This window comes from Protopterus annectens, chromosome 12.part0 (genome assembly GCF_019279795.1).
Source record: "Protopterus annectens isolate FY-2018-M chromosome 12.part0, PAN1.0, whole genome shotgun sequence".
Classification (NCBI taxonomy): Eukaryota; Metazoa; Chordata; order Ceratodontiformes; family Protopteridae; genus Protopterus; species Protopterus annectens.
The window spans coordinates 99,566,779-99,580,090 of NC_056746.1; the positions used below are offsets into that span (position 1 = coordinate 99,566,779).

Here is a 13,312-nt window from a genome sequence, read left to right on the forward strand (position 1 = left end):
GGGTGCGAGACTAAGATCCAGTCTAGGGTGCTACCACTGGAGAAGTCTTTAGAGGGCCTGGTAGTGGAGTTGATGAGCTGAGAGTAATTATATAGGTTGATATTTAGGGGGTGTGTAGGGGACTGAATGGAGGACCAATTAATGTCTGTGTCTCCCATGATAATAGTTTCATTACTGATATTGGTAGAAAGCCAAGACAGGATATCCTCAAGTACTGAGGTATTGTCTCCGGGGGGAATGTAAAGGGAGGCTATGCATATGTGTTTGTGTTTATTTAACTGAAATAGAGCTAGTATTAGTTCAGCATTGGTGAAGTGGGGAATGGGTTTATTATAGGGAGTAATGGATAGGGAGGATGAATAGAGTAGAGCTACTCCACCACCCTTTTTGTGGGCCCTGTTGTTTCTGATGATGGAGTAGTTAGGTGGTAGTATTTCAGTATCTTTTATATGAGGTTTTAACCAGGTTTCAGAGATAGCTAAGATGTCAGGTTTGTTATGGAGAAGCCAGGCATGCAGGTTGGGAATTTTGTTAGCACATAATGATTTCCACTGGGACAACATGTGTGCACTATGTACCCAAATATTTCATTACAAGCCCTTGATTTCTTTATCACAAAATGCATTAGAGGAACTAACATATGAATGCTAACACATAGCTAACTTATCCAGCACTTCAGAGGCTTTTGTTTCCATAGTCTGACACTACACGCAGTTACCACCTGAGGCCTACATGATTAAAGATGGGTGAAACTAATGTCAAGAATTTATCTGCACAAATCCTCAAAGATCAGAAGCAAAAAATGCATATTTCATCAGTCAAGATAACATTCTTTACTGCATACCTAGTGAAAACTACATTATACATAAATGTAATGCAGTCTGGGAAATGAATGAAGACGGTGATGTAGTGAAGTACTTGGGAATAGAAAGGCATTCTTGATGATACTTGAGTACAAGCACTTTATTACAATCAACTCTGTTTGTATGGTTAGCTGCCTTCAAAAACTGATATAGCACTTCTTGTACAGCTAGCAAATCTGGCACTTCAGAAGGCTTTTGTTGAAATATTCTGGCACTAGTTTCACTAGTAGACTATCTGAGCTCTTCCCAAAAATCCAGTTAAAACTTTATGCCCAGAATTTGTGTGTACTAACTTCTCACTATGTCAGAAATAAAAATCCTGCATACTTCCCCAGAGAAATACATTTTTTGCATGTGAAAATGTTAGGACTACTATATGCCATGCTTTCCTTTAACTATAGTGGTTGTCTCAAATTCAACACTGAGTGGAAATTCCTTAGGCTAGACTAGCAGCATCAGGTGCACTCTGTAGCTAATGTCAATAGTGTTACTACCTTAAATCTTCATAACAAAATCTGAAAGGGGCACTGCGATGTAGCCTTTCATATACAGGTGTCAGAGAAATTTGCACGTATGCCTTTACTGTCATTCTATAACATACTGCATTACATTTAGTTTCCTCTGTTGGGCTGAATGTCTGCATAGTATTCAGAGTATAAAAATTGGCTAAATTACATCTCTACATCTAATCATAAGTAAATATCTCTCTCTCAATGGAACAATATGCAAGATAATTATTTTTCTAGTACAATCCTTTTTTTTCATTTGCAACATTGCCAGAGTTAACATCTCAAATGTCTATGCAACTGAATCAAGGTTATACAGTGCTGCACTGAAAACCTTAAGGGAACGATAGCACTTTTACAGATACACACTGCATCAATGTATTTAATTACTGAATCGAGGTTATACAGCGCTGCACTGAAGACCTTAAGGGAACGATAGCACTTTTACAGATACACACTGCATCAATGTATTTAATTACTGAATCGAGGTTATACAGTGCTGCACTGAAGACCTTAAGGGAACGATAGCACTTTTACAGATACACACTGCATAAGTGTATTTAATTACTGAATCGAGGTTATACAGCACTGCACTGAAGACCTTAAGGGAACGATAGCACTTTTACAGATACACACTGCATCAATGTATTTAATTACTGAATCAAGGTTATACAGTGCTGCACTGAAAACCTTAAGGGAACGATAGGACTTTTACAGATACACACTGCATCAATGTATTTAATTACTGAATCGAGGTTATACAGTGCTGCACTGAAGACCTTAAGGGAACGATAACACTTTTACTGATACACACTGCATCAGTGTATTTAATTACTGAATCGAGGTTATACAGCGCTGCACTTAAGACCTTAAGGGAACGATAGCACGTTTACAGATACACGCTGCATCAATGTATTTAATTACTGAATCGAGGTTATACAGCGCTGCACTGAAGACCTTAAGGGAACGATAGGACTTTTACAGATACACACTGCATCAATGTATTTAATTACTGAATCGAGGTTATACAGTGCTGCAGTGAAGACCTTAAGGGAACGATAGCACTTTTACAGATACACACTGCATCAATGTATTTAATTACTGAATTGAGGTTATACAGCGCTGCACTGAAAACCTTAAGGGAACGATAGCACTTTTACAGATACACGCTGCATCAATGTATTTAATTGTGCAACGATAGCACTTTTACAGATACACGCTGCATCAGTGTATTTAATTGTGCTCATAGCCATAGTCTGACATTTAGCAATATACCCACTTTACACAGGAGTGTTGATTTGAATGTCTGCCCAGTTTTAATTTCTCCAATTCTTTTGGGTTTCTAATGCCATGATGGGAATGGACCCCATTCCTAAGTCAAAGTACAATTAAAGTTCATGAAATTTTTATTGTTTCAATCTTTGATGTCGGCCAGTAGTGCTCTTTGCAGCTCCCGCAATGTGCTCAGTAATGACTCCTTCTGCAATTCGTATGGGGTTACATGGACTGGTAGCATATCCAAATACAATTGTAAATTCTTTTTTTATAAGACCTGGTGCTCCTACTACTATTGGAACTGTCTGGGTATCTTTCTTCCATGTGGCTCTCATTTCTGCCTGCAGATCCAGCTACTTTATGACTTTGTCTCTCTCTCTGCATGCAAGACACTGTAGTCATTGGGTGTGATGATTTCAATGATCAATGCTACTTTTGTTTTCTTTTCTTGAACCACTGTGAGAATACCATAATGGCCTAATATGCTTCGCTACTGAGCTGTCAAAAGATCAAAAGTAAAACCCTATATATTTAACCAGAGAAATATCCTTTTGTTACAGCGTGCTGTGGCTACAACACAATGATCTCAAGTGGCTAAAGCTGTGATGAAAAATTCAGAAATGAGCTGCAGGGAAACTAAGGTAAGAGTTGCAGCCTTATGTTTATTTTGTAACCAAATAAATAATCTGTTATTACCTGAAAGGTTCACAATAAAATCTAAGAGGAACAGAGATGTAGCTTTCAAAGACTGACTGTGGTAGCTTTAGTTCACATGGCTTCATGGACAGTTTAACATTATGCTGAGCTGAAATTTGCAAAATGCTGAGGTACAATAATGGCTTAAAATATGTCTTTACCTAGCTGTCACTTGCATCAAAAGTACAAATGTTATTTACTTCTGCTGAATGCACAAGTTTTCTGTCACTGGACTTGGGAACCCTCTCCACTTTTGACTCATGAGCAATTTGTTCCATAGCACAGTAAATAAATGTAAACAAATTAAATAAGTAAATAACTATAGTACACAACAAAAATGTTCTCAATATGCCTGAAAGATTGCAACCACCTTTTAAGAGGATTTTGTAGTCGAGAGTGATGATAAACTACTCAAGAAATGTGCTGTGATACTTCATAGGTTTATAGAGAAATGGGCCTTTATTGCTAGGTATCATTAGAAGTCTAAGTCATTAGGTGCTCTGTTTAGCCATTTGTTTCACAAAAAATGTATATTTTGTACTTTTTCAAACTGGCAAACTTGGTATAATCTAATCAGATTATTTCTGTATTCTTATGAAATGCGAGCCAAAAATAATACTCTTTTATACAAAAAAATATTTCTGCAATTTCTGTACTTTGTAGTAAAATAAGTATATCTAAAGAACTCTAGCAGGCATATATATAGCTGAGATTTTGTTGTGTACTTAAATAAAAGCTATTCGGCTGTGTGACCCAAAATGAAAGTGGGATTACCAAGGGATCTTGTCTTTAAACTTTCATAAAGATATATTGGAGCAGTAAAGACTACTGGCATTTGAAGTTAGTGTAGAATTCAAGCCAGAATGACCTTTGTAAACTGACAGGGTGTACCATCGACAAACTAGCCAACTGAAAACAAATGTGTAGTTTTCAGTTCTCTTCACAGCAAAATAAACAAAAGCTATCAAACAGTAATTACTTAATGCTATTGCAATTTCGGACCTCTTAAGATCAATTGTTTTGTGCAAAAGTGTTTTTTTTATTATCTGTACATGCTAAGGCAAAAAAACATGACACTGACATTGATTTTCCATTAAGATTCAAGATGCAGTAGCTCTAGTGTTTATGCGGGTAAGAGCCCAGTCTAAATGTGTTCAACAGAGGAAATATGACCGGGCTGTCAAGAAATAAAGGCAAAAACAAAAAAACAACACAGTGTGACAACTTTTAATGGGCAACTGCTGTAGTTAAAAATATGTGCACAAATAGTTAAATTGCACTGCAAGTATGAACTGCAACTGTTTGCCTATAAAGTGTTTTTTCTCTCTTTGCAAGAGTCAAGCAAACTTTTAAAATGCACAAATAACTACAGACTGCAAATGGTATGCCTGGAGGCTCATTGTTTTCCATAATAAATAAAAAATAAAAGTGGACTAATTCAAAATGAAGTGGGACATGCATGTTAAATGTAATCATCTCTGCTATTTCATATTAAAATGAATTAAATATAAGAACTGGTTGATTTCTTTGTTCAAGGAGGGGCAGAACTAATTTTCTTCCCTCTCTTGTATGCAGTACTCAGTACAGTACTCTCTGTACTACCTAATTAAACATAGTCTCTGTCTGTGCAGTACTCAGTACAGTACTCTCTGTACTACCTAATTAAACATAGTCTCTGTCTGTGCAGTACTCAGTACAGTACTCTCTGTACTACCTAATTAATCATAGTCTCTGTCTGTGCAGTACTCAGTACAGTACTCTCTGTACTACCTAATTAAAGATAGTCTCTCTGTCTGTGCAGTACTCAGTACAGTACTCTCTGTACTACCTAATTAAAGATAGTCTCTGTCTGTGCAGTACTCAGTACAGTACTCTCTGTACTACCTAATTAAAGATAGTCTCTGTCTGTGCAGTACTCAGTACAGTACTCTCTGTACTACCTAATTAAACATAGTCTCTGTCTGTGCAGTACTCAGTACAGTACTCTCTGTACTACCTAATTAAAGATAGTCTCTGTCTGTGCAGTACTCAGTACAGTACTCTGTACTACCTAATTAAAGATAGTCTCTGTCTGTGCAGTACTCAGTACAGTACTCTCTGTACTACCTAATTAAACATAGTCTCTGTCTGTGCAGTACTCAGTACAGTACTCTCTGTACTACCTAATTAAACATAGTCTCTGTCTGTGCAGTACTCAGTACAGTACTCTCTGTACTACCTAATTAAAGATAGTCTCTGTCTGTGCAGTACTCAGTACAGTACTCTCTGTACTACCTAATTAAAGATGGTCTCTGTCTGTGCAGTACTCAGTACAGTACTCTCTGTACTACCTAATTAAACATAGTCTCTGTCTGTGCAGTACTCAGTACAGTACTCTCTGTACTACCTAATTAAACATAGTCTCTGTCTGTGCAGTACTCAGTACAGTACTCTCTGTACTACCTAATTAAAGATGGTCTCGGTCTGTTTTTTTAAGGGAAATAAATGCATTTTCAACAACAGTATTAATAAACAAGATAAGGAAATTATAATCTTCATCTAAGAAAAGAGTAAAGGGCACACATACCTGATCAGATACTTTAAGAAGAGGGCAAATTCTGTTTTTATTGTACTCTGAACTCTTGTAACAGTCAAGAAGCTCTAATGTAGTGCTGTTGTGGAGCTGCAGGTTACACAAATCCCGACTAAAAATGTACATTAAACATTACGAATATATGCTGAATCTATTAGCCAGCGCAGACTGGCTCAAGGCAAATGCTGACTAGGGTAATGGGTCTACAGTTCCTTTTTTACTGTTGTTAATGTAAGCAATGTCTGGGCCAGATTTAAGGTAGTGGTCAGTTCATTAAAATAAGGACTTTAAACGTTACATTTCCTAATACGGTTATATAGGTTTCAAGGACTGCATCCGATTATTTTTATATGTTTTTGTAAAACCCCCATTTGACTTCTCATTAAATTCATTAAACAGGGATTTTAAAGGATAAATGTCCTAATATACTAAGAGAGGTTTTTAGGACTGAACCTAATTATATTTGAATGTTTTTTGTAAATCCCCCATCACCTGACTTCTCATTAAAGGCCATAGGTACTGCCATCTTTTACAAACCAAAAAGAATGTGGAGCAGAGCACAAATTCCTGAGAATGCAATAACCAGGAGAAAAACTGCTATCTGAAGCTCAGGTGTATGTTTACACCCCACTACAACCTTACACCAACACCCCGCCACTCACACACATTCTCCGACAGTGACTGAATACTGGTCATTGATAAGCAGCCTTTCAGAGAAATACCATTAAATTCACTTTTGGATATTTTAGAGGCGATCCACCTTCTTGGGAGAAAAGGAAAAGTCAGGTGAAAGACTAGCTTAGTATGAAAAGTGCCAGGCTCCCAATCCTTACAGGCCTAGACTAAAGTCAGGTGAAAGACTAGCTCAGTATGAAAAGTGCCAGGCTCCCAATCCTTACAGGCCTAGACTAAAGTCAGGTGAAAGACTAGCTCAGTATGAAAAGTGCCAGGCTCCCAATCCTTACATGCCTAGACTAAAGTCAGGTGAAAGACTAGCTTAGTATGAAAAGTGCCAGGCTCCCTAACCTTACAGGCCTAGACTAAAGTCAGGTGAAAGACTAGCTCAGTATGAAAAGTGCCAGGCTCCCAATCCTTACAGGCCTAGACTAAAGTCAGGTGAAAGACTAGCTCAGTATGAAAAGTGCTAGGCTCCCAATCCTTACAGGCCTAGACTAAAGTCAGGTGAAAGACTAGCTTAGTATGAAAAGTGCCAGGCTCCCAATCCTTACAGGCCTAGACTAAAGTCAGGTGAAAGACTAGCTCAGTATGAAAAGTGCCAGGCTCCCAATCCTTACAGGCCTAGACTAAAGTCAGGTGAAAGACTAGCTTAGTATGAAAAGTGCCAGGCTCCCTATCCTTACAGGCCTAGACTAAAGTCAGGTGAAAGACTTGCTTAGTATGAAAAGTGCTAGGCTCCCTATCCTTACAGGCCTAGACCAAAGTCAGGTGAAAGACTAGCTCAGTATGAAAAGTGCCAGGCTCCCTATCCTTACAGGCCTAGACTAAAGTCAGGTGAAAGACTAGCTTAGTATGAAAAGTGCCAGGCTCCCAATCCTTACAGGCCTAGACTAAAGTCAGGTGAAAGACTAGCTCAGTATGAAAAGTGCCAGGCTCCCAATCCTTACAGGCCTAGACTAAAGTCAGGTGAAAGACTAGCTCAGTATGAAAAGTGCCAGGCTCCCAATCCTTACAGGCCTAGACTAAAGTCAGGTGAAAGACTAGCTTAGTATGAAAAGTGCCAGGCTCCCTAACCTTACAGGCCTAGACTAAAGTCAGGTGAAAGACTAGCTCAGTATGAAAAGTGCCAGGCTCCCAATCCTTACAGGCCTAGACTAAAGTCAGGTGAAAGACTAGCTCAGTATGAAAAGTGCTAGGCTCCCAATCCTTACAGGCCTAGACTAAAGTCAGGTGAAAGACTAGCTTAGTATGAAAAGTGCCAGGCTCCCAATCCTTACAGGCCTAGACTAAAGTCAGGTGAAAGACTAGCTCAGTATGAAAAGTGCTAGGCTCCCAATCCTTACAGGCCTAGACTAAAGTCAGGTGAAAGACTAGCTTAGTATGAAAAGTGCCAGGCTCCCTATCCTTACAGGCCTAGACTAAAGTCAGGTGAAAGACTAGCTTAGTATGAAAAGTGCTAGGCTCCCTATCCTTACAGGCCTTGACCAAAGTCAGGTGAAAGACTAGCTCAGTATGAAAAGTGCCAGGCTCCCTATCCTTACAGGCCTAGACTAAAGTCAGGTGAAAGACTAGCTTAGTATGAAAAGTGCCAGGCTCCCAATCCTTACAGGCCTAGACTAAAGTCAGGTGAAAGACTAGCTCAGTATAAAAAGTGCCAGGCTCCCAATCCTTACAGGCCTAGACTAAAGTCAGGTGAAAGACTAGCTCAGTATGAAAAGTGCCAGGCTCCCTATCCTTACAGGTCTAGAGTCTTCAGCCATTATTCTGCTCTTTTGCCTGTTTCAGGTGTTCTCACACTGACAGGTGACATTACCAGACCCAAGCTGTACACATACATCCTGACCTCAGAAACTGATTATTACTGACCTGTTAAACATTCTGGTGCTGGTTTGGGCAGTACTACAGACCAACGATATAAGCTGTCCATGTCCCACCATTAAACAAGCTAAGGCACAGGTTTATGCAACCTATAAACAGACAATGAATAAAACAGCCATAATATGGCTACAAAAACATTTTAAAGTCATAGCTGCTTACCAACAGGGGCACCAAAGGCAGCCGAAACTCCCGCAGCAGCACCAGCCGAGACAAAGTCCCTCTTCTCAGTGTCTCTGCGGAAGTACTCAAACATCTGAAAAGTAATGGGACAATGATGACACAATTTGGACATTTACACGCTAGGCAGTATTCAAATCAAACTGACAATGGCAGACATACATTCTAGAGTTTGCCCCCACCCTACCAAACTAAATCATTTCTGACAAATACAAAAGAATGAATGTAGGCATACTTATACATAAATACTGGCACCTGTCAAAGTAGAACCCGGTTACGTATGGGTACCTAAACGTTAGGCAACTATATGTTGGTCATCTATGCACGAGATGAGTATATGCCAGTTTTCTTGCCATCAAAATTAAAGAAATGCAAACTTAATGATATCAAACTACCTCAACATGTGAATACTTGTGTGATAGACAACCTGAACTGCATTTAGTACGACTGAACCTTGATTAAGAAAAGTTTCTACTCATGTGAATGCTGAAGTACTCAAACTGAAAGATGGGACACCAAATTTTGCTGGCCTCTGTAAATATAATAACCTGATACTTTAAAAGATATGTTCTACACCCTAAACAAAATATTGTCCAGATGCAATATGTTCAAGATTTAAACTGAAAACACAGTTTTAGTTGCATGCTGTGTAAATTCAACATTTGAAATAACCTGCAGTCTGACTTTATACAGTTTTTCACAGCATACCATGTTCATACAGCATGTTACTACTGTATGTGCTGCAATTTTCAGAACACAGCAATGAACATGTTAAAGTGAGGAAAGCTACAAGTTCTTTTTTCTTCTCTGCACCTGCTCTACCCATGTAGGGGCTTCATCACATACTCCTAGATATCAATTGTGAGGTCACACAGAGAAAGTATACTTGGTTTTCCAGGAAAACAAATACTCTCTTACTCTGATGTAAACCTCAGACTTAGTAGGTTTAGCAAGTCGGAGTATGGGACAGGTGCAGGGAAGTAAAGACTCCCTTTGCAAAAATATTTATGCTAAGTTTTACTCCGCATGTGATTCTGTCCATTTGCCTGTTCTGAAAACATCTTTGCATTATATTTGCTATCAGTAATGGGCATTTGCAATTCAGAAGGTAATAAACCTACAGTTTAACTTATTCTGAAACATTTGACTGCATACACTCCAGGCACTATCTGTACCTCAACAAGCTGCCAAATTGCTTTTGATCCAATCCAGAAAGCTGTGGGTTCTACAGTTACATCAGGCAGTTGGGTTTATTTCCCAGTGCTGACACTGTGGCACAACATCTTGGGGGGCTGGGTGCTGACTGTACTCCTGAAATGCCATATTTGAATAAAATGTTAAATAATGCTGTCAACTGCTACACCTGCAGGACCTCAGGAAAGTGAAAAAGATTCCATGACACTTAAAGCTGAGGTCTTTAATATCAATTTCTTCAAATTCACATATTTCAAAATTCATATTTTAATACACTTTTCTCATTTCTTGGCATATAATAACCTTAATACAATAATCATCAAATCATTTTGTCATGCATTGGATTGTATTTCTCTTAATTCCACACTTCATGTAACACACTATCATATCTCCCACTCCAAATATGCCAAAAACAAATCATTCTCTTTAACATTATATTCCTTGAACACATTTCACTCATAATACAACACATTTCACTCATAATACTCGTGCATTATATTTTTCATTTGTATAAAATGCAGTCTTGACATTTTTAATCTGTTCCTTGCTTTCTTCCAAAACTATGTTATTTTTCTACTCAGTACAAATACATGGTCGGTATATTGTTTTGAATGCATTTTATACCCACTTGGTTCACACACTCACTTTCTACATTGCATTTCATTTTCCATGCAATAATCGCCACACAGAGTCCTATACTTTAGTAAAACTATTCATGTTTTCCTTCTTACTGTTACTCCCTGTATTCTCTTTTCATACATTTTCTAACTTGACATTTCATAACGCTTCATTACATTTTGATATCGTTTTCCTGCGGTCTTATTACACTCGTCTAACTTTGGTCTCGACTATGTCTGTGTCTCACCAGTCCTCTTAAATTAACTTTTAGCTGTGTAGTACCCCTTTCTCCTGGTATCCTTTTTGTATTACATCCCCATACTATTTTGTTAATACACTTTTTACAATCTTTGTGTCATTTTGCTACCATATCTAACCCTCACATTTTACACATGTAACCATATATAAAATAGCAGATTTGGCAGATCGCTTGCTCTTGCACACACAATGATGAAGTTGTTTTAGTTCAAGGTTTACAAACTTACTTACATGTCAATGGTTTCCTGGGAAGCATAAGATGCATATCCTTAATTAACAATACAAAAACTATTAATTTTATTACTGTGAGGAAAGACATTTGAAAAATTATTGTTTGACAGTTGAGAATCGGGAACTGCATGGTGACAGCTTGACTTCCTCCAAGTCCAGACAGAGATGTACTGAAGACATGAAAACACATCGGAATGTTGGCGAATGCCAGGTCAGCTTAGACTGAAAGTAAACACGATCACACAGAAACCCAAGTTTGAGGAAAAATGTTAGGAATCAGTCCTCTGGAAAATGCTGAAAGCAATGATGGTGGAGCATTAACTATGACTGAGTTAAAAATAATATAGTAATGTCTGAAAAATAGATTAACGCAAAGTAGGCAGTCTAACTTACACAGACACTCCCTTTTACTGTGTGTAAATTGTTAGAGATGCAGTCTTGAGGACTCAGTGGGCACAAGGCACTGCAATCCCAACACCATGAATTAAAGTACATTCTGTGCAGTTGTGTAATAATGAACTTTACCATCAATGGAAGGCAGTTCCCCCATTTGCAAACACTGAACATTGCACTCTGATATGCAATAGTTGTTCCCAGGTACCTACAAAACTCACAATTTTTGATTTTGCATCATCAGACAATCTACAAACACGTTTCATTAATTGGCGAGCACTAAGCCTATACCAGTGGCATACAGGGATAAAGTTCTGACTGTGGCACCTGGAGGACCAGAGTTCAGTTAATGGCTCTTGTCAGCCAACCATCCAGGTAGAGAGAATACGTGCTCATTTGGGTGGTGGGGGTTACAGGTGGCTTGTACCACTGCTCCTCTGATAAAACCTCCTCTAGAGGGTGGATATGCATCAAAATCTGGGGATCAGATGCAAGAAAAACTTGGAGGAAACCTCCCAACCTGGTCATCGTAATCCATGTCAGTGCAGAGGGACACGGGCAGTCCTTGTGATGCCAAGTGTTCATGCCACCACCAGGTGAGAGTGTACAGTATCCAGTGTTAATAAGCACACATTGGTTAACGCACAGGCGATTATCCAGACTCAGCACATCTTAAACCCCAGGAGGTTACCTGTCAAAACAGTGATACTCCAACACTCCTAACACTGCAAACACAAAAAGTGTTTCCTTTTGTAGGCAATCAACCCAAACACACACATACATACACTCTCCAACTCTAAGATTGTGCAAACTTGGAAAAATGGGAGAAACGGACGAAAATGTAACACTTATCTGCTTGCTTGAGTCTAGCTGTCTTGGTATGATGCCATTGATCTTTAAGGTTTCATGATCTGAACATTCAAATGAAACAGTCCACAAACAACGAAAAAACAAAAATGAAGATGGTGCAGCAGGGAATTCTATACACTAAAAAAGTTTAATTGTGAACGCTTTTGTTCACTTTACATCAATTAACTTCATCAGACAAACCCAAAGTGCCCAAATACATTCTTAAATATCACGCTCATTAAAATAACGTCACAGACACATCCCACTTTTAAAGTAACAGTAAATAATTCAAAACCATTCAATCCTCGTCACTGTGTGACATAGCCCATTATTACATAAATATTAAACAATGCGTTCATTAATCCAGAACAAAAAAATCTAAAATGTCCACTATTCAAACTGAAAGTAAAAACTATCACCTTTCCAACGATTTCAATTTCAAAATACATTTCGCAGAACAGCAGTCATTTAGCCCTAGATAGGCATAAGCATTCAACTGCCAAAGGAGCTACTTTTCTTCCAATTTAAGTGCCCGTGGGCCACCCCTTATATTTTTACAGACTTGTTGTATTACTAAATAATGAAAATAGTGGTTGGGGTTCTCCATGGTATGTTTAGCTAGTGCATTAATGGTGTTTTGTTTCCCAATATGGTATTGATGCTCATATATACGTGCTTCAAGGGGTGTCAGTTTTCCCCATATAGGAACTTTCACATAATTGGCACTTGTTAAATACATCACTCTTTTGGTATCACAATTTTACCTACCCTTTATCTTGTACATCCTACTATGTATTGGAAATTCTTTTGTCACCCAATAAGAATGCATTTGGGCACTTTGGGTTTGTCTGATGAAGTTCATTGATGTAAAGTGAATGAAAGCATTCACAATAAACCTTTTTAGTGTACAGAATTCCCTGCTGCATCATCTTCATTTTTGGATGATCTGAACATTGATCAGCTATCCAGTAACAAACAGTAGGGTTTCCAGGGTTTGGCCCTTCTTAACAAAAATAACATCACACATGGGATGCTGTAAAGGCCACATGCAGAGCCAGTGTCTGCCCTTACAATGGTCCTCTCCAGATGTTAGTTGATTTGGAGACTTTCTACAAATGGCGAAC

General features: G+C 38.5%; 1 protein-coding gene across 1 annotated transcript in view; it reads right to left on the reverse strand.

Moving 5' to 3' along the window:
* Window positions 1-13,312, reverse strand: part of CLCN7 (chloride voltage-gated channel 7) — a 1,228,907-nt gene that overhangs the window by 578,814 nt on the left and 636,781 nt on the right. Inside the window, exon 10 of the mRNA XM_044089120.1 lies at window positions 8,628-8,721. Coding sequence (XP_043945055.1) covers window positions 8,628-8,721 — 94 coding nt within the window. The remainder of the gene's footprint in view (window positions 1-8,627; window positions 8,722-13,312) is intronic.